Consider the following 22,770-nt stretch of genomic DNA (forward strand, 5'->3'; position numbering starts at 1 on the left):
ATTTAGTCAAGTACCGAAGACCTGTTGTGAGAAACTGTAGTGATTGAATAGTGTAGCAATAGAACCCGCATATAAGGCAATAATAAACATTTGGCATACATATACCTAAATATATTTCGGCTCCACGGCGATGCCTACGGCGATAATTCGCTTGGAGTGTTCCTATAATTGCTATCGCAATAATAAATTCAGAATTACAAGCAGAAGTAAATGCCAAAGTAGACGTAAAAGAATAGGAGCGTCGCCCGTTTTAAGTTATTTCACGTTCTCTCTACAAAATATGGCTTCAGTAATAGGAGGGAGCAGCATGCGAGGAGGGGAAGCGGGGCGGGGGGAGGGGTGACTTGCCGAGCAGAGGCCCCGGGTACCTGGAAGCCCAGTGACACCACTGTATCCGAGTATGTTGCCGCAGGCTACAACAAATGCAGGTTTTTCCCCGCAAGCTTGTTTCAGTGCGCTCTTCCCGTACAGGTGGTTCTGTCGATGATACGACGGGCTCCGCACGCGTGTGTCGTTACAGGTTGCGTAATATGGCGCACTGCACGTGTGTTTTACTTTACACTCCAGTTGTTAGACTCCATCTGCTGTTTTTCTCGGGCGTCTCTCACTCTACATAGCAAGGAGGCGTATTTTTTTACCTCCGTCTACTTTGGCTTATAAAATACGGCGGCAACGATATTGTGTTGAGCACTTTGTTATCTCATAGTTTGCATCGTGAAGCGGGTAGTCCAGCAATAAGCAGAAACATAGGCTTCGCCGTATTGTTAAACTTGTTAAACTGCGCAAAATCAGACAAAGGACGCAAAAAAGGGGTGTAGAGGTCATTTGTCTAGTTCCCGCTCTGTAACAAGATGGAACATTAACTGGTCCAGATTCACAACCTATTGCTTTCACCCACCGTAGCGAACGGTCGAGGCAAGAATACAGTACGCGCCTCCACTCACTGAACCCAGACAAGTCTCGTTGTGCAAAAACTGGCTCGAACGTGGCGCTTTTCTTCTTCGCCCCCTCTGTGCTTTCAGATCAGGTCTTCTATGATTTATCATGTGCATTGCACGGTCACTGCATAACATGGTCTTTCAGACACAAGCTGTGCTCCCTGAACTGGCTCGGTTGAAGCTTTCTGTGCCATGCGGTCATTGTCGAGTACTACACATGACAAGGTGGCGGACAGAGGCCTCGACAGAAGCTGCAGCTTCTTCATTGAGGTGCATGGCATCTCCTTTTACATAACACTACTGGAAAAATCTGGCAAGCAGTCAAGACATCTGTCTTGCATGCCGTGACATCACGTCTCTGTTCACCTAAAACGCCCCACGCGGCGACCTAGTACGGCTGCTGGTAACGTAGCGTCATTCGACGCAAGCACCAGATAATTATATCATACTTCTGAAAGCTGAAGGAACTGCTGTGGGCTTCAAATGCAGGATGAGGCGCTCTTCAATTGGTTGGACAGATTTTCTGTTGCCCGGCCACAAGGATAGGATAGGAATAAACTTTATTTGTCCAGCGGATTGACCTGCAAGGTCAATCCGCTGGAAGGGATTGACCCTTGTACTCTTTCAAATACAAGGCGCAACGCTTTACGCTTTGTACTAGATGAGGACATTCAGTTTTGTGACGCTGCATTATGAGGCAAAATTGTCTTTCAGCTATCTTGTGCGTCACGCCATGTTTTGACATAGGAAGCTCACCAAGAAATTTGTGTCGCTGTTCTCGGCTGCGAAATACGGCCGATGTTCCTCAGTAGCGACTGTCAGACGATGACTGAAAACAAAACAGCTTCGGCATTGTGTTTCGACACCTTCTTCATATTGCGATACTTGCTCTATTACACTTACTCACCCAGGTGTGATTAGTCCCAATAAAGAGCCATTACTGAAGTAACAAAATAACATGAAAACAGGTAAGTGGAGAATAATTTGATGATGAAAAAAACCTGTGCCTCACTGATGTCGTCGACGCTAAAACCTCATCTATTATCTTCCTGTTTTGTATCAAAGGCTTCTTGAAAACAGATAACGCATACATTCTTACAACTAGCATATGTGTCGTCACATCTAAAACAATTATATAATATTGTCTTTGAGGTTTGTACCATAAGTGCTTTTTTAATTCTTTGGTGCATCGTACGTTAGGTTTATAAAACTTTGTCGCCTTTTACATTTTGCACATGAAGAGCTGTCGGTTTCCACAGTTTAACATTTTCGTATTAATGCCAAAACATGTCCTCAGGTCAACGTGACAAATAAAATAAATTCAGAGCGAAACAACTGAAGAGCAAACTTCTAAGGAAGGCGGCAAACTACACCAAAACATCACTGATTGACCAGATTAGGAATAGTTGGTAGTACAAGTCTGTACAGATTTCACCCCACAGAGTTTATAACTAAACTTCATATATTTCCCACGAGAGATTACAGATGTGTAGAAACACCGGTCTTGACGGGCAGGGAGGTGGTGATTCCTGCATCCGTGGCCATCTTGGAAAAAGCAGAGTTGCAATCGGAGAACAAAGCAGCAGGAGTGCCATACTCTTTGACTCTGCCATCCTCTAAAACGAGTATTCTGAAAAGAAAGGTTGGTGCTATTGTTAGAGCGTAGGCCGCCAAAATGTGTATATATGAGGACACTGCTTTGAGGGGATTGAAACCGCTTTAATATTCCGCGTTCATTTTGGAGCATCCTTACTTATCTTTCCAGCAATACAAATGTAAACAAAAATTGTACAAAATTATACAAATCTGTAGGCCCTATTTGCAGGCATACAGGTTGTTTTTTTAAGGACCATGTAATTTTTTTATAAAAAAATAATGAGCGCCGCGAACGTGGTGGTTTTGCAGACGACTTCCTAGGCGAGGCGGCCATACTTTGCTTCTAATGACGCCAGTGTCATTCACAAAAATGCTTTATAATTGCTTTTATTAGTGCTTTGGAAGCAGTTGTTGAAGTGGTAAACTTGGAGGCCGTGACCTTTCTACGCACATTAATATTTTTTTAAATCCTGAAAATCGCACTTATAACGAGATATTCATCATCAAATTTCAAAGCTCAATCGAGGCAATGTCGTGACTGAGCGCGCCCTCCGCTGCGCGTCAGACGTCAACGCGCCGTAAAGGAGTGTAGGGTGGAGTTTCGTAGCATGCCGCGGCAAATCCTTCGAAGATGATTATGTCCAATTAGGTGCAACTTCCAAGAGTAAAAAAAAATGAGGGTGAGGTAAAATGTGGCAGCCTTCAAGTTCGCCATTTAAACAACTGCACCTATGACACTAACCAAAACGTTAATTATTAAGCTTGTGTTAATTAGTCTTCTGAAGCTCTCGGTTTTAGCGCCAAAGTATGTCTGCCTTGGCTATATGCATACACACATATAATTATGTAACTGTAATTCAACTTCAAAATACACTTAAAATGAGATGACGGTAATCGATATGCCATAGGTCTCACTTATCTGTAAAGTGTACCACTTTAAAGATAGGTTCAAGCTATTTGACACGCCCGGTATGGGGGCTGTATACCCATCGTGGCTCCATTCACAGTGGGTGTTAAATGAGAAAAAATAATTGAATGGTGTAGGCTCCACCCTTTCTTTAGGGTGTTTTCACAACGTCTTACAGTTCCTTTACATAGGCAACTTTGTTGTAGGGTGTGCCAAAAAGACAACATTGTAAAATGGGTGCTAATTCACACCCTTAGGCTGCCGTCTCTGCGATCCGCCTATGTACACGCTTTTGGGTGTAAAAGCTTTTACTGTGTAGTATAAACCTTGGTTCGGCGCCAGATTACCTGTCATAGTCTAGCACGGTGTGTATGCGATGAGCGATAGCTAGCACGGTGCACTTTTTGAAGGCCTCCCTCAGCGTCCTCTGTATGAGCTTGTCCGTGTCGCCGTCCATCTGCGATGTTGCCTCGTCGAGCAGAAGGATCTTGGATCGCCGCAAAAGAGCGCGTGCGAGGCACACGAGCTGCCGCTGGCCCACGCTGAGGTCGTGCAAGAAAAGGGAAGCCAGATCTTTACGCCAATCCTTATGCGAACGTGGCCAAAGGATGGGCACTGGGCATTGCCATGAACGAATTAGCGAGATAACTTCTTAATCTCAAGTTGCTTTAAAATCTTATTGTCCCTATCAACAATGCTTGGGAGTATATAATATATGTATGTACAGTGCATTTTATTGAATAATTATTAGCAGATCCATAAAAACTCTCACTGAGTATAAATGAAGAACAGCGTCAACTGACAGCGAACCATTGACATCCAGCAGATGTTCCCAAGTGCAACATTTACCAGAAGCTGCACCTATCACAGCGGCCACTCGAGTGTGCAGAAATCTACTTGTGATCTGTTGAAATGTTAAAACATCCTCGTTGGCGGCCGCTGCAGCGACCACGCGTCTGCGTAGAACCGCTCCACATATGGCATCTAATAAAGGCATCTAGAATATTTAGCACAGGTCATTTCGGCAGTAACCAGCCCATACAGGATATCTACCTGGATGAAAAGTCTACCTTCCCGAAGGCCTGATAACTTATAACGTGTATTTGGGCTAGTTCATGCATTACTGCTTACAGTAAGTTTATCTTGAAGGACACGAACCGCACTTATACACGAAGACGCAAGGGGACGAGTGCAAAGCCGCAAATCCTGTGTATCGTTTCGTGTGTGTTCGTTTGCTTCTGGCGAAACCTATTATAAGCTTCCTAGCAGCTTTGGTCTTGATGTCTTCTGAACCTCTCGCGACTATTCTAAAAAATATCACAAGCACTTTGCTGCATGAGCATGCATTTGCTCCCACTTATCTGGCATGTTCCACTGGCACGCTTGTCGCATGTACTACTGGCCACGCGTGAACGCGATGTTTGGGGTAATATTTCGTTGGGTCCGGACTCCGGACATCTGAGAACAATTTGTGGTTTTCTCTAAAACTCCTTTCGACACCGGACTACATATTATGTGCACTGCTTCTATACGAGCAACTTTGTCTTGTTGCCGTGAGGCTTACTGCAGGCGGTTTAGGAAATTCCTGTGGTATGTCTTAAGTTCTAGTACTATGGAGATCGAACACAACTCCTACTCACGATCGAATGGTCTGGATTGTCAGGATAGCCAATGTAACCACACCACACAGTCGAACGACATACATGGTGAAAGTGCTACCAGCTTAGACCGCAACTGGCACTGTTTCATTGATACAAACGTTAGATTGATTGCAGTAAGGCATACGACCGTGATAGTTAATTGGTGTCGATCCATGATGTTTGACAGAGCGAACGTAGGCAAAGGACGGCGAATGAGGCGACAAACGATTGACAAGCGCTGACTTCAAACTGATTTTAATATTGCTAGATTTATTCACTGATTGACTGATCGATCACGTTTAACTTTACAGACGGTCGAATATAAACTCTTTCAAATACGAATCGAATAGTATAACACAGACGCATATGCAGCAAAACTATTTCTTTCGGTAAATTTAGTCACCACGGCTGTACTGACCAGTACAAAAAAGTGACAACTATCAGTGAGAAATGATCAGTTTTAAACACGAGATCACCATCTGTAAGTAAAAAAGTTGCATGGATAGCCTGTAAACAAAATTAGAGCCTGGTTGCAAGCAAGCTCTCCAAAAAGCAACAAGCTTGTTGCAAGAAAAATATCTCTAGCTGTAGCATAAAATATAAAACAGCTAAAGAGCTAGAATACCAAGAACACGAAATCACATACTACAAGCAACATCACACGTCATGTAGGCTTCCACCTCAAAACAAAAACCGAAGCTTGCATTAGACATTACACTTCTGCATTGCTTTGAAAACATTTGTCGCTGTCACGCTTCTGACAATTAGCGATAGTTTGTTTAATAGACGGCGAACAGTAAGCATACGTAAACACTCACTGGTGGCGAAACATTTGGTTAGGTTCAAATTATTTGAAAATACCCAATAGCACTTCTCTTCTAGCACTCCACACTAACTATTTGTATTCACATCTCAAAGACACCCTATTTGGCATACTAAATCAACAGCGGTCTATGAGAGACTCCGTAGCAGGAGGCTCCGAACTAATTTTGCGGCACGGCGCCTTTTAGCGGGCAAACAAAGCTAAGTGCACTACTTTAAATATTTGTACACCTTTATGGGTGTATAAAGGGTGTTCGGTTGTCGCATGGCTAACACCCTCTCGTTTAAGGGGTACGATCAAATTGCTGGTGGGAACCAATGATGGCATCTTGTTTGCCGACATTTTCTTGCAAGTAAAAATTATGACAGCTGTGACAGGCGACATAAAAAGTGCATTAAATAAAGTTCCATATGTATCCTCGTGAAATTCTCCTGTCGGACATTTCTGCGCGCCCAAGGTTTTCACAACGATTACATAGCTTTCAACTACGTCTTCTGTCATCGCATGTGTAGTTAGAGCTTCGTTGTCGTCCTCTATAAATCTTTGTCAGGCCCTAACGGAAGAGGTGTTACCCGTGTGACAACTAAACAGCCTTAGCCGTGTTAATATTTTTAGAGTGTAGCGTACTTGCGTTTCACCCCCGCCGACATACGGACGCCACGCCCAGGAATGAAACTGGCGACCTCCTGTTGAGCAGCAGAACTACACAGCTATTGAGCCAGCGCTGCCTAATGCATAAGAAGACTGTCAAAGCTTCTGGCATGAGCTTCACTCTGCTTAGCATTAGATGTCTGAGGACTTGTAGGCTTGTTATACTGAATGCGAGCTTGCGAGTAAGGTTGCACTCGGCGCTAGGAAAGTAATATAAATTCATGCGTACCTTAAATTAGTGCCTCCATCTGCAGTCTCCATCTGCAAACCGGCTGGGTGACGGGTAGCCATGGAAGCCAAGTGGGCCTGGTGCAGCGCCTCCCACAGTTCCTCGTCTGAGTGCGACCCTGTTGGGTCTAGGTTGACTCTCAGAGTGCCCCGCACCAAGCTCGGATCCTACAAGGGTTTCACAGGCCAGTAGTAGTCCGAGGCTCAATATACGATGGGGAGTGAAACAACACAAGTACGCTCCGGTGTTCAAAACAGAGGCGGAGCGGTCTCGCCGTTGGCATAAGAGCCATTTGAAAGAATGCTAGCATCATGTTTTACAGTGATTTTACATAAAACTAAATATGCACGTCCCGACGGAGAAGGGAATTCTAGCACATTAAACTTATATACAGAAGACTACAGTTATGGGCTCCTCTCCATATTGTGGTGACGACGGTGCTGATCGTCAATATTGCAGTTGCTTCAGAACAAGTGAAAACCGCTCTTAGTGCGTGCAAGAGCACGTCGCAGTTTTGCGACGTGGGATCGCAAGGCGTAACCACTTAGAACGAATTCTCGGTCATGCACCAGTTTCAAAATAGTTGGTTTCAAAGTGCCGAGCCAAATGCATTGATGTTCCAGTTACTTTTGTGCTTCAGTGCATAAAAACGCGTTTTATTAAAAAGGTAACTTGAACGCCAATGCATTTCGTCGGGCACTTCAGAATGATCACCTCGAAGCTTGTGCAGTCCTGAGAATTTGTTCCAAGCGGGTACGCCTTCAGAAGTAACCGGCTATAATTCGTAGATTAAAACATGAGCCGTCAGTAATCATTAGAAAAATTGAATACCCTAGTTATGTTATTATTAAATTAGGCATCTTGATTTTTCTTAGAAACCGCCTCATCGAGTAATTTAGGGGTTAGAAGTGCGCTACACGCCGTCGACAGTCTACGCTGTCGACGGCAGTGCACAAGCATGCTGCCGGCCAGCCGAACTAGCGCACGATGCACGCTGGTCTAGTGGCTCTGGAGTGAGAAAGCACGCATGCTACTACTACCGCAACAGCCATGAACCGCTACTGCTACTAGGCCATGCAAAGGCGCGCGTCCCCGTTGCGCCTGCTGTATCCGCGCATTTGAGCCGATTTGGCGGCTGCCGATGCACGAGGGAATATAAAGATGGCGTTTGGTTCGACCGTCGTAATTGTGCGATGGCCGTCGAGATAAATGGGAAAGGAAAGACTCTACCGATGCCATTCAGTCCGAGAAAACACGGCCGCGCGTAGCTATCTCGTGCACTGTAGCACCGCAAAGGAGAGCAAAGGGATGAGACCCCTGTGGAGACACCGTGAACTCAACCGTAAGTTTGGTTCCAGGTACCAGTAGTCCAATTCACGGTTACCAGTACCAGTAGAATAGTTCACTATAGTTGAGGGCTTTGCTCCAAGTTTGGCGCGTCGAAGGCGCCCTAATCGAAAGTAGTGGCGTCCACGTGACAATCAAATTTGAACTGCGTGCCAAGATGACTTTCAGTAGGCGGAGCGTTGTGAGCAACGCCCCGCTCCACCGTAGCGGGGCTTTCGTAGCCTTCGCAGTGCCTGACATTGAGGAGGAGCGTTCGCACCGCGAAGGGGATGGAAGGTCTTCCTTGAATATGCCAATAACTCTGCTTCTACTGAACGCACCGAAGCAATTTTTTCTACAAAGTGCTACTTCTTCTTCTTCTTTCTGGGGTTTTACGCGGGAAAACCATTTCTGATTATGAGGCACGCCGTAATGGAGCGCTCCGTATTAATTTTAACCGCTTGGGGTTCTTTAACGTGCATCACAACGCAAGCACACGGACGTTTTTGCATTTCGCCTCCATCGAAATGCGGCCGCTGCGGCCGGGACTATTTTGACTTCAAGTGCGTTTTTGCGATTTCGATAAAAAGTGGCTCAGGGCCCCTTTAAGGGTGGACTTGTATCTGCGATTAAAGAAGTAGCTGTTCGCCAGCTACCAATTTTCTGTTGGCATGATATGCCTTTGCTCAAAGAGTTTTCGAAATGCATGTTCTCTCCCCCCCTCCCCCCCCATTTTTTTTTCTTTTCATGCATCATTCATCCTACGTGACTAACATTTAATTTCGTATTCTGTACCATGTTACGTGCTTCTTGGTATTTTGATTTCTTTGCTCTTCAGCATTTACCAACAAGCTCATTGAATGGCATCAGTAAATATGGCCTATGTTAGGCAGCCTAGTTGGAGTTGCCATGGATATCTTAAATAAATTAAAGATGTTGAGCGGAATAGGTCTGACTACGACGAGTAGTTCTTTCGATTTTATGCACAAGTATGAAGTACTCCGCAAAAGGCTACAAGTAGCAACACCAAGAGTAACCTATGCAAACCTTGATAAACAGCAATAAATTTGTTGTCGAGAGATACCAACCGGTAACTAATCGGCATGACAAACACTTTCTGCAGAATTCGTGTCATAATCTATTCTCATTAATCATGAGAAGTGAACTCGATCAACGAGTGCCACCTGGTAGCGCTTAAGTGGTAGCCACACACTTACCAGTCTACCTTGTCGGCATCACCTTAAACGTTTGTTTCTTTACGATGCATTGGAGCTAATGTTCGCAGTTTGTAATAACTCGTTCGCATTGCGTGCGATCGGTGGCCCAGGAGCTTGCTTAATTTCCAGAGTTAGAAATAATGTTCTTTTCATTCCAGGGGCATGATTACCTTGCACTAGTAGATGCACAACATGCGAATTTATCCCCAAGGACGTCAAGACAACATGACCGTAAACACCGAGCGCATCTGTAGTACGATTTCATGCGTACTAATAATAAGCTTTAGCAGCTTGAAACGGCTGTTTCCGACGGAAATCGCTAATGTTGTCAGTACATAATGGCGTCACTGACGCGTTTCCGTTAAAAAAAAAGCTTACTAAGGGCTACAGCTACGCAATACTGATTGATTTGCAGGAAACATACTAACAGCTAGAACTAGGGAAATTATGTTAGCACAGCCCCTGTCCTCTGTCTTTTCATATTTTCAGACATTTATCCTAGAGCTAAAGTAAATTTTTTTATTGAAACGTGGCTCTCGGAACTTGAGATCGGTCACGTTAGAATACTTTTTCTGAACAAATGCAGTACTGCTGATGTGCCTACCAAAACATTTAAAAAAGTTGCAATCCACCCAAGGTACCGAATGCCTTACTCTGAACTTATATGCACTAAGTCCTCAAGGTGTGGCGAGCGAACCATGATACTTTGCCGCAGAGACAAAGCTATGGTAAATACCGCAAACCGCAAAAATTGGGATAGAACCCATCTGGGACGATGACTGTCGAGGGTAATGCGTTAGCATTGTATGAGTATAATCGACACAACCTATTGCCACCGTGAAAACAAGTTATGTATGACGCGTGCACTGGATCGGGCTCCTCTTTCGGACTTCCCAAAGAATATTCGGCGCCACCTAACGCCGCCACCGTGAAGCCTGCACATGCCCTTCGAAACTCATGGCGTGTCAAACGTGTCGTGTGGAAAACAGGCTCCTCTCGCGCTTCGTTCTGGACACGCGGCGCCATCTGGTGGCACTACCGAGAAGTGCGCGCGTGGCCTTAGAGACGAGAAGCGTGGCGCGCTGATGCCCAGGAATACACTCTAAAGGAAGTCTTCTACACCCTTTGGGTCGTATCATGTCCCCCCAAGAAACCGTCATCTGCCTTGCTTGCGTTTCCTTTCTTGAAAACTTGGAGCTCGCTACCTTCCTATCGAGAATGCTGTGTCACGTTGATAACGCACGGGCCGTTCGTGACTAGGAAGTACCGGGCTAGCAGCGTTAAAGAAAGGAAATGCGGACAAGACAGATGACGGTGATTGTTTGAGGACAAGAAACCACCCAAAGGATGTAAACTTTTTTAGAGTGCTCAATAAATAGCAACTCAATAGGTGCATTCGGGGCGTCACATGGGAAATTGTCACCATGGAACCTCCTTTTTTGTGCTAACGAGGGTTTCAGACTGGAATTTAGGGCGCTTGATCTTTTCCCAAGCGCATCACCCCTGAAGAAAGCCGAACACCAGGCCAGGGCACACTTGTGCCTATTTGAACCAGTGGGTGCCCGGCGGCGGTGGGAATCAAACTCACAACTTGCCGCAGCCGAGGCGAGCGCTGCACAACTGGTTAGACCGGTTGTAGAACCGCAGCAGTGGCCTAGCGGTAGAGAATCCGCGTCGTATGCGCGAGGCATTGAGTTGTAATCCCGGCGCCGCCGGGAACCCGCCGTTTTTTTTTCTAATAGGTATAGAGAGAGATGTCCCCTGGCCTGGTGCTCGGCTTCTTCTTGCGTTCACATCTCGAAAGGGAGCCCAATACGGATTTGATGTGAGAGGCGCACAGTCTCTGGGCGCCTCTTGTCCGACCACAAGCGGCTTTGGTGAATCTCTATTGCACGCGTCGCCTCCGAGACAAGAAGTGCGGCGGGCTGATTTATACGAACGCTGAGAATCGTTCCGTCGCTTGCCGCACACTCATGCAGTGGCACATAGTGAGTGACTGAAGTTGGCGAGAGCTTCATTGAAGAGCGGCAATGCCATTTGAGTCGCAGCATGCAAAAATGCGTCGGGTAGCTGTCCTTGATGAACCTTTGTGGCGTGGGGTCGATTCCGTTCAGCATCACATATTTTTAAGGAATCCCTTTTGTCATTATAGAGCGGCAGATTCCCAATGGCACATAACGTAGTTACCAAAGTTGGCGTCAACGACGTTTATGGAATAGCGGTACACACCTACTGGCGTATAACCAGTGCACCAAGTTGGCATCAATCATTTTCATTGAAGATAATTTTTTTTGGAAATAAGGAAGCACACTAAGTACTTTGCAAATCGTTTCTACAGAAATCCCCAACATGGATGAACTTCTATGAATAGGAACATTTGCATCTCCCCGACAGAAGCCCGTAAATGGACTGGTGCTATATTCGAGTGGTTGGCAGTTCTCTTTTTCACACAACCGACTTTTGTAAGACTGTATAATTCAGAATATGTGACGAGAGAAGATTCGGATACAGACCGCAACCAGCTGGGGTTGTATAAACTAGTATACAATGCAATCCAACGAAGGCCAAAGCTAATAGGCAACACCTATGCCTCCTAATGCTAGTTGCATGTGCCATTCTATTGGCGTTTCAACCTGTAGGCAGTAAGTGTTGTCAAATATACAAAAAGGCGGCTTTATTTTAGCATTATATAGGCAGTAAACACACATACTCAATTCTTATAACTTTTATGTCTGAAGATCGAAGACCATACAGCGATGGACGTCATTAATATAATGCTATCGCCTTATGCTATTATAGTCATACATGACAATACCTGCGGTATTACTGTTATTGCGCTGCGGAGCCTCTTCAGTGGCACATGGGAGATATCGACGTCATCGATGAGAATACGCCCTTGAGAAGTTGTGAGCATCCGCAGCAGAGCGAGCACGAGGGATGACTTCCCCGCTCCTGTTCGACCGACAATACCCACCTGCAACAGAGAAAAAACAGCACCTGTAGCAAAACTGGGCTCAGTGAGCCGATTATCGGCACCGTTCGCTATCCGAATTATGCGGGAAGATATTTACCCTGCAATCAAGGCGCGTTGAATGCGGCCGTGCCCCAACCGCGTGACACCTAATTTCAACGCCTCTGTCCTTAGGGAATCAGCGTATCACCGTATTCAACAATATTCACAAAGAACACGGCCGAGTTGCTTTTTTCTGACTGCCTACTTAGGAGCACTGTCGAGCCTGACCGCATTTTGCCTCTATAGCCGCAGCTGGCGGGCTTTGTCCTAGCCAACTAAGGTTGCGGCCAACTTCGGTAGCTCAAAGAAAGCGGGAGAAGTGGCCACAGCATCAGAGGCTAAACTCCGCGGGCCACCTAATCTGCGAAAGATACTCTGCTGGTTATTGGCATAGTGTCGAAGCTAATTAGATGCGTTGACATTTGTTTCGAAGTGCAATTTGAGTGATAAAGCTTACAATAAACGCCCGAAAATAGCAACAATTTTTTAGCTTCTTTGATCCGACAAGAAAGTCACATATTCTTGAGCGCAAGAAATTTTTATCTCAAATACGTCCCTAAGCTGGTACCAGTCCTATTCAGGCTAAGGCGCACCAACACACCAATTGCTAAAAAGCTCGTGATGTTCATTATTTTATGGAGTAAAATTTGCCCGATTTTGACACCATGGCCACTGGAACGCTTCTCTCAACACAGACGTAGGCTTGATTCAGGAGAAGGGCGAATTCGCTAGTTTCTAGGCAACGCACATTCGCACATGATTACTTAGCGTACAAAACGGCATTCACGATCGTCATAATCATCACCCTATTTTTTAAGTCCACTGCCAAAGCGAAGGGCTCTCACAGCGATCTCCATCGAATAATTGTTTTTCACGCAATCCCACAGTGCCCCGCGGGCGCGCGGTGCATTATAGGGAAGAGTGTACGTTGAGCGAGCAGGTTATCTTGGAGCCCGTTTGCCGCGTTGCCGCTTTTACAACTGTTTACATGCTTGCGAATTGACTGCAGTACCGTAAGCTTCGTTGTGAATGACAGAAAACAGAAGCGTTATCAGCCCAATAGGCGGCACCTAAACGGTTCCGTGTAATGGTCTATACTCCTCGTATTTTTTACGAGAAAACAATCTTTTAGGATCGAAGTTATCGGCCGGCTACTCCCAATATTGCGTTCGCAAGCCGCGATCCAACGAAACTAGGTAGTAACTTTCAATACCGATTTCATTTGAGCGCATTGGCCACAAGTGAAGTAGGTGGCTGCTTCGCGGTGACAGTCGCTTTATTATCAATCTATTCATCTCCACTGCATAAGAAAAAGTTAATAGGACATTTTGCTTGAGTTTTTGTATAAGTTTTATTTGCAGCACGGTTCAGAAATTAAACCACCAATCGCAGCTAAGCGATATGCTTCGTCAGAACACTAGCGCAGCATCGCTGAGCACATCAAAATTGCATTTTCACTCTCAGACGCGGCGCTAGACATTTATGAAATGGTGCGCTTGACATTGCCGCACAAGAGACACGGATCAAAATGAATCGTTCTTATTAAACTTTAAAAATGTACGAGAAACTGCAGCGAACACCGCCTCATTCCCCCTCGCATTAAAAAGTCAGGTAAAGTTCACTTGTAAAAAAACGGAATATTAGACAAGGTAGATCCTAAACCAAGCCTACCTGACAGTTACCACTCCAACTGTGGAACGTGCTGTTGGGTTTAGTATTCAATCTGCATACTCATTGTTGTGCCTAATTTTCAATATTGGCCATCCCCGATGATTTCCAGAGTCGATCGATGTGTGCACTAACTTATTGAAGGGTAATGTAAGGTAATACTTCTTTTTTTTAAATTTCATTTCAATAATAAAAAAATCAGTGGCCGGAAACGATCGATGGTTGGAATCGCAAAGAGCGAGAATTCGCCGCAGCTAAACAATAAACAAGACGTTCTTGTTTGAATTAGGCAGTAACATACACCATCAAGGCAAATTTGCTTCAGATAGTGCTACTTACATGTGCTCATACGGCGCAGGAGGAAAGCAAAACATCGACGCCCGTCTCTGTGGCTTACGCACATTTCCTACAAGTGCTTTAGCAGCCTGTTCTGGCGCTAACGTTCCAAAAAAAAGGTCTATTACCTGTATCTTGTGCTAGCTGATTCCGAGTTGTGCTTGCGAACTTTCTTATTTGATCAGACCCCCTAACTTTCTGTCATCCTCGACTGCGTTTCCCTTCCCTTAGCACACATTCTGCAACTCTAATAGAGCACTGGTTATCTCCCTAGGCATTACATAGCCTGCCCATATTTACGTTTACGTGCTAAAGTAAAGAAAATAACATCGGCAACCTCGTTTGCTCTCCAATCCTCACCGCAGTCTTTCTCTCCCTTGACATTACGACTAGCATTTTTCGTTACATCGCTCGTTCCACGATACTTAACATCTTCTCAAGCTTTCTTGTTAATCTCAGATTTTCTGCCATATGTTCGTACCGGTAAAATGCAATGAGCGTACGCTTACCTTTTCAAGGATAGCCTTAAGATCCTGGACATAATTTTGGAATGTCTGCCGTACGCCTTCTCATTTCGCTCAATCAGCTAGTCTATCGCGTTCCAAACCAACCAGGTTCACATTCAACAATACTTTTCTTTTACCATCGGTACGAATTACTATATGTTTAGTTTTCGCTTACCGTTATTGCTGTACCCTTCGTTACTTGATTATCATTTCGCGGAAACAGCGCGAAAAAAAATGAGACAAGACGGACAGGACAAGCGCTGACTACTACCAACATTAGCTTTTATTTTTGCGGGCACAAATATATGCGCAAACAAGGAGAGAGGGGGAGGGGGTTAACACACGTACTACCCTATTAAATGCAGTGAATTGCTCAGCTACGGAGATAGTTAATCTCTTTGTCGGTTAATGCAAGTGATGGTGAACTAACGCATGCAGGGCCTATGGAATTGGTAACAAACTCACGCGCAGCATCCTTCTTCACCTTGTGGGAGACGCTGCGGAGGTAAGAGATCACGGCCACTTTTGCCCTATCAAGCTTAGGCTGAGCTTTCTTTTTCGGCAAACGGGATTCTCGTAAAATACTTCTGCCAGCCCTGACAGGTATTGCTCTGGACATCGCCTGGACGTTTGTACCATTGCTTTTATCAAGAGCTACATGTTGCGTCACAAGCCACAAAGTTCTTGTGGCAGAACCTCCTCATCACACTACCCAGGAACACACCCGCCCCCTGCTTAAGGCCATCCAATCAGAAGATTGGTCGCGCTTTCATCTGAGGCAAGGTTGAAAAGGTTCTGGGACTTGGGCCTACGTTTTCTGTTGTCCCAAAACAAGACAAAACTGAGCTTCTCTCTGTTGTCAGAACCACTACCAGTAAAGCAGCGCCAGCGGAAAGCCATCGTGTCGTCCTCGAATGCGTTGAAACACTCCCGGGTAGATGACCAGGTATTTGGCGCCAGTGCCTCCCGAATGTTGTCACCTCACTTGGCGAGAACAACTGGAACCTACTTCAGATGGACAAAGGAGCAGGGTTCGATTTCTGCTCGTGTTTACCGCGAAAATGTCGACAGTGCTCTTCGTAACAAGTTTCAGCTGACAGAGGGTTTCCACCCAGCCAATGCGAAGAAGGCCCTGAAGATGTGCTATCACGAAGCTATCAGTTTTGCTCAAGGGCTCTGAGGTGCTTTGCATGTGCGCGATCTTCGCGATCTTCGCTCTTCTCTCCAGCTGATTCTTTCGGATGTTGGCACTTGGCAGCGCTGTTTGGAAGCTTACCTGCACAAAAGCCTGTCCTTGCTCGGCGTCAATTACCTGTTCAATGTCTGGAGTCCGTGAGAGGTATCGCAGTTTTCAGAGGAGTGTTGCCCCCGGGGAGTGCTTGCATTTTCGGCGGATATCAAATACCTTTATTTTTCTTTGCTTCAGGCCGCGCTCGCTGATAGTGTGGTAGAAGGGATTGAAACGTGCGGCGCAGTACGTTTCCAGAATGCAGTCTGCACCAGTGTAACCAATTTTTTTGGCATTTTGTTCTTGTATCTCAGCTTCACCGTCGTTAGCCGGAACGAGCAGTTCAAAAAGAGGGCGTATGCATTGGGTCATGCATCGTCCAGATTTAGGATTGCCTAAGCGTGACCGAGTGCGTAAAGGTATTTATTTGTGTCGATGACACCTGGTCATAACGCTTTGTAACCAGCCGACTGCCAAATGCGTAGCATAATATCGATTCCCGCATTGCGTAGGTTCACATAGACATTTTTCATGTAATAGATTTCGTCAAATAATGATGTTCTGCACTTACGATCTGTTTTCATTCATTGTAAAGCAGACGTTGATTGTGATTGCCGTCCGTTGTAGAATTATGAATGAATGAATGAACTTTTATTTCCCTTTTTCAGAAAGGGGAGGGGCCGGGGGGGGAGAGGGAGGCATGTGTGCTCCAGTGTTAGCACCTACTGCTGCCAGACGTCCGCTTACAAGTTGTAGGCCTCCGCTACCTCCTCAGCCCACCTCAGGACTCGGTCCTGCAGGGTGGGATCGGAGCTGCACAGGGCAGTCTCCCACAGCTACTCGCTACTAATTAATCGTTTGAGGTTGCGGGTGGGATATTTGATGGGGCATTTCCACATTATATGGGAGAGATCTGCTGTCTGGACAGGGCAGAAGCGACACTTGGGTGTCGGGTATGTGTCGGGAAAGAATAAGTGCAAAGTGCGTGGGGTAAGAAAAGTGCGAGTTTTTAGTTGGGGCCACAATATTTCTCTCTGGCGCGTGCTGGATACAGAGAGAGGTGGATACGTTAGGAGTCGGTGTTTGTAGTGTGTGCAAATTTCATGGAATGTGATGAGTGCATCTTTATTGGTCTGTTGTTGGGAGTCATTGGGTTCTGGGGTAAGGCCCACATTTCCGTCCAGTCGGTCCATGAATCCTCGAGCAGCGGCATGAGCCATTTCGTTGCCTGGTAGTCCTTGATGTGCTGGAGTCCAGATGAGAGCGACGTAATTTTTTGGTGGGTGAGCGACTAGTAGAGAGTGCGCGAGGTTTGTAATGTAGCCGCTACTCAAGTTCCGGATAGCAGTCTTCGAGCCACTGATGATGACATCGCAATCAGGTAGCCCCGATGCGAGTGCAATGGCGGCCTCTTCTGCGTCGCCCGCTGAGGTGGTCCTGACTGATGCTGAACGAACAGTGTTGCCCTGCTTGTCTACGACCGCTAAAGCATAACGATGATTAGTTTTATAGGCTGCGGCGTCCACGCAGTAAACTCCTTCCGCCTGTCCATGGCTGCGTTGTAGCGCCTTGGCTCGAAGTTTCCGGCGTTCGACGTGAAATTCGGGGTGCATGTTTCTGGGTCGGGGTTGGATGTGGTATTGGCCGTGTATGTCCGGAGGAAGTTGATGTCGCTTGTTCTCGTTGAGTGGTGGAGCGTAGTGAAGTTGTCTCAGGATCTCACGCCCAGCTTCAGTGGTGGAGAGTCTGTGATATTGCGATGATAGATGTGCTTCGGTTAATTCTTCAAATGTATTAATTGTGGCTGTAGCCATCACCCTCTGTGTGGATGCTCTAATCGGAACACCAAGAGCGACTTTGTGTATCTTGCGGATAAAGCAGTTTACAGTGTCCGCTTCCTTCCTAGAGAGTGAGAGATATGGTAGTGCGAAGGTGATTTTGCTTAGGACAAAAGCTTGGATGAGCTGAATCCCTCCGTTTTTATTGAAGATCCTTCCTATGAGTCGTAGCGTGTTATCTACTGTTGTTTGTAGTGCTTGCAAGGTACGCTGACTGGCCCGGTTGCCTTGAAGGTGAAGTCCTAGCACCCTTATCCTGTCTACCTGGGGTATGGAGTGCCCTTCAACTGTGACTTCGGTATTCGGGGGCGATGTCCTGAAGCGCCTCGTGGGGGGCAGAAGGAGAAGCTCTGATTTGGTGGGGGAGCACCTAAGGTTCAAGTCGTGACCTACTTGTTCGATCTGGTCAATGGCTGCTTGGAGGGCGTCTTGAATGTGCCCGTGCGAACCTCCGGTCATCCACAGCGTAATATCGTCCGCGTAGAGTGAGAATCGGAGGTCGGGAATCTTCTTTAGAGTGAAAGCTAAAGGTCGCATAGAAATTGAAGAGGAGGAGGGAGAGTACTGCCACTTGGGGCGTACCAGTGCTTCCTAAACGTATCGGACCTGATTGTTCGCTGCCTAATTGGAGCGTTGCAGTGCGCTTCGTGAGGAAGATGCGTATATAGCGGTAGATTCGCTCTACACAGTTTATACTGTTAAGTTGGCGTAGAATGGCCAAGTGGGGCACATTATTGAAGGCTCCCTTGAGGTCGAGGCCGAGCAACGCTTTTGTGTCACGTGCGTCGCTAGGTTCAATGATACCTTGTTTGAGCCTTAGCATGACATCCTGGCAAGAAAGAGACTTGCGAAATCCAGTCATTTCCGAGGGGAACAAGCGATGATCTTCGATATATTTGGAAAGGCGTAGGTGGATTACGTGCTCCAAGATCTTCCCTATGCATGAGGTGAGAGAGATGGGACGGAAGTTATCAATGTGAAGTGGCTTATTCGGCTTGGGAATGAAGATCACCTTGGCTGCTTTCCATTGTTGGGGTATCTCGCCCTCTTCGAGACAGTGGTTGTAACACTCGGTGAGTTTGCGTATGGATTGCTCATCGAGGTTGCGAAGCGTCTTATTTGTCACAGAGTCTGGACTTGGTGCCATGGTAGTTTGCACTTGGTTGAGGGCATGTCGAACCTCCGCTTCTGTGATGGGGCTGCAAAGTTCCTCATTGGGTTCACAAGTATAGTCGGGCATGGGGATTTGCGTAGGAGGGGGCATATGTTTGGAAGCCAAGTTACTGAACTTTGTCGGCAGGTCCGCTGCATGTTCATGTAGCAGTTTATTGATCTGGTGGTTATTATGCGTCCTAGACGTGGTGGGGTCGAGCAGGTGCCGGAGCAATTGCTAGGTCTTTTTAGTGCGAAGATGACCATGCGCTCCTTCGCAAACCTGAGTCCATTGCTGTGCCCTCAATTTGATAGCGTATTTTTCAATCTGAGAGTCCAATTTGGCGATTCTGATTCCGAGTTTGTAATTGTAACGGGCTGTTTAGCCGTTTCCTGAGTAAGGCTTGCTTCGCTTCCCACATGTGTAGGAGCTTCGAATCAATTGTGGCCAAGGGTGTATCTAACGGGAGAGTGGTGGTATGGGCCTCTACATCTGCTTGTAAAGCGTTCGCCCATTGCTCTGTGTCAGTAATGTCTTCTTCGTTGGTGTTGGAGCGAGATTTTCTGAATTCCGTCCAATTGGTAAGCCTTAGTGGTTTCATGGCCGGTGGTCTGTGCTTGAAATTTACGCGGAGTTCGAGGACGTAATTGTCCCTTCCTAAGTTGTTTTGGAGGTTTTGCCGCGTCGCCTGAGTGATGCGGTGAGTTAGGGTGAGGTCGGGGGATCTATCCCTACTGACACTATTTCCTAGCCGGGTAGAAAGAGTAAAGTCATTGTGGATGGTGAAACCTTGATTCTGTATGTGCTGCCACAGAGCTCTTCCCTTAGGGGTAGATGCAGAGTGGCCCCACACTTGAAGGGGGGGCATTGAAGTCGCCCATTACAACTAGCGGCTGTTTATTGGCGTTAGCTTTGGCTTGAGCAAGCAAGCGGTGTTGTCGAGCATTGGGAGGGCTGTAAATATTCAACACGTATAGGGTGTTTGTTTGAGGCTTTTAGGTAGAATTTCGATGAAATTGTGGGGGATGTCAGTACTGCTGAATGTCTCCCATTTAACAGAAAGGTGCCGTCTTACGACTATGGCAGTGTTGGGCTTGACTATCTGAGGGTCTTGAAACGTGTTGTACCCTGGTAGAGTTACTTTCCCGTGTGTTTCCTGCAAGGCTATATTATCAGGGAGCTCGTTAAGATTCTGCAGAAATAGTGTAAGATTGTCGCGCTTGTTGCTTAACCCCCTGCAGTTCCACTGCCAGATCACCAGACTACGTGCTGGCTTCATAATTATTGTCGCTGTTGTGAAGGATGGGAGCTTGTGACGTCGTGGAGGGTCTTCCCCAGCTTTCGATTAGCTCTTAAAATCTGCAGAACTGCGCAGATGCCTCACAAATAAAGGCATCAGGCTTGCTTTGTAGCCGATTTTAAAGGGCAACAACTTTGTTTTCCAGGGTTGTCATGCGCTCACTGAGGACAAATATGGCGTTTTCAACGGTGTTGTCGGTGTCTTTTATATCGGCATTCTTCCTTTTTGACGGTGGGAGCTGCATGTGGGGTGAAGGTGGCCTTGGAGTTGATGCTTCAGTAGTAGCAGTGGCTGCAACAGTGTCCATTTGTTCTGTCGGAGGGCTTATGGGTGTGGGTGCAACTATATCCATGCATTCTTTTGGAGGGCGTGTGGGTGTGAGCGCAAGCTTTTGTGGCAGTGGGTTGGAGGTAGTGGCAGGACTTCCATTGATTTCGATGGGGGGGGGGGTGGAGCATTGCCTTGAGCTGTTTGATTTCGGCTTTGAGAATTTCGTTCTGATTAAGCAAGTATTTGATGAGAGAGTTATCAGCATCTAGTGAGGAGCTGCTACTGTTGGAGACTACCCCTGCCCAGCTCACATTTTTATGGTTGATGGGCGGTCTCTCCTCGTTGCGTGGAGTCAGCGGAGGCCAAGCTTGCTTCGATGATAGGACCTGGGCCGCTGTTGCAGAGTTTTTGCGGCCAGAGCTGCTCTGCGGCTTCTCTTGTCCTGGGTGTTGGTTGGAGGCCTGTATATTGTTCCTGGCCAGAAGTGTCAGTTTCGTTTCTGGTGGTGCGGGGGGGCGGTGTCCGTGGTTTGTAACGAAGTCTGCACTCTGATGAACCAGTCTCATGTGTTCCGTTGCAGATGATGCAAGTAGGGGTGCAACTGTGGTCCTCAGGAAGATCTGGCGTGCCGCATTTTGGGCAGAGACATATTGTCACATTAGGGCAGACATTTTGACGATGGCCCAGCTGCCGACACTTAGCACACGCCTCCACTTTTTGCCGATATGGTCGGCAGCGGAGGTCTGTGCGGAGGTAATCAATATAGAAAGGGACCTTTCAGCCTTCGAAAGTGACCAGGATGGAGTCCGTGGAGCCCATTCTTCGAGCAGCTAGGATCTTGATTGTTGGATTAGAGTCTCGAAGTTTAACCAACACGTCCCCCCCCCTCCCCCCACCAGGGAGGCCGGCAGCTTGATGATGCCCCTACACGAATTTTTGGGTTCTGCCACGGCGTGGAGACCTCGTAGCTCTTGTCCATGATGATGAGGGTGGCGATCTTCAAGTAGCGATCAGCTCTGTCCATGCAGGGGGTGCTTATGATGATTGTGTTGTTAATCTCGTTGGCCCGGAGTCGATCCAGCGATGTTGCAGCCGCGGAGAGGCCTGTGGACTTGATGACGATGTCACGGAGAGAGACTGGGTGTACGTTAGCGCAGGTGACACCACCATGTACACGAAGAATGATTTTCTATTCAGCGGCAGGGAGTAGAGGAGGACGAGGCAGAATGTGACTTACTTGCGGCAGAGTTTTGAGGGTGCTTGGCGAAGTGGGCGAAGGCCTCTTGGTGTCGGAGTAAACAAATTTCTCACGCCAATCGAGGATCTCTTCTGGAGTCATGTCGACAGCATCGACGACATCGTCTTGGCTCATGCCTGCTGCAGCTACTACCGCCGACACACACTGCCGGCTCTGCACGGCAGGCGTGCGGGGGAGCGGATGTTGCGAAGAATCGGCGATGAATTTAAGATGGCAAGTCCGATTTCCGCTGAGGAGGTTTCGTTCGATAGCGGGAGGCTTACAGCACCAGTGGTCCAAAAATCACAAAAGTCGAGGCAATAATTTGGACACAACACAAGAAAAAAGACGGAGCCGATGCATCACCAGGAGCCAAAGGTAGCTTCGTCGTCGTCTTCGTCGTTGTAGAAATGACTTCCGCCTACAAATAGCATCATCCTTCAAGTGCCAACGTTGTTGTGTCCAGTACATATGTAAAGCGATAATGGGGAGTGATCTTAAGAAATCAAGTGCAGCGTTCGTATTACCAGATAAGAACTGTTGGCTTCGTTTCAGCAATTAATTTCTACTTAGTTCTGAGAGACCGTTCTCCACAAACCATTTCATTTACGAAGGTGTTTGAAACTTTCAGCGATCTTCATAATTTCCTGTTCAGTGACTGCAGGGAATTGCATAATGTGCCGTGGACATATACTAGTCGATGTCCACACAAGCCAGACACCATGCCATAGGCACGTATACACAATGCTGCATATAAAATGACACAGCAGCTTTCGCATTAGATCGGAGGGAGTCATAACATCTATGTATTCACCTTATGTACACACCCAATATATTTTTCTTCAATGGGAGAGTAAACTAAAATACCATTATCTGGAATATTGACACGTGTCA

General features: G+C 46.7%; 1 protein-coding gene across 1 annotated transcript in view; it reads right to left on the bottom strand.

Annotated features, from left to right (window-relative positions):
• Positions 1-2,397: 2,397 nt before the first annotated feature.
• The window catches only part of LOC119444327 (ATP-binding cassette sub-family C member 3-like), a 321,860-nt gene continuing 301,487 nt past the window's right edge, over positions 2,398-22,770 (bottom strand). Inside the window, exons 24-27 of the mRNA XM_049663273.1 lie at positions 12,143-12,301; positions 6,785-6,951; positions 3,789-3,983; positions 2,398-2,568 (exon numbers count right to left, since the gene is read on the bottom strand). Coding sequence (XP_049519230.1) covers positions 2,418-2,568; positions 3,789-3,983; positions 6,785-6,951; positions 12,143-12,301 — 672 coding nt within the window. The 3' untranslated portion in view covers positions 2,398-2,417. The remainder of the gene's footprint in view (positions 2,569-3,788; positions 3,984-6,784; positions 6,952-12,142; positions 12,302-22,770) is intronic.

This window comes from Dermacentor silvarum, chromosome 3 (genome assembly GCF_013339745.2).
Source record: "Dermacentor silvarum isolate Dsil-2018 chromosome 3, BIME_Dsil_1.4, whole genome shotgun sequence".
Taxonomy (NCBI): Eukaryota; Metazoa; Arthropoda; class Arachnida; order Ixodida; family Ixodidae; genus Dermacentor; species Dermacentor silvarum.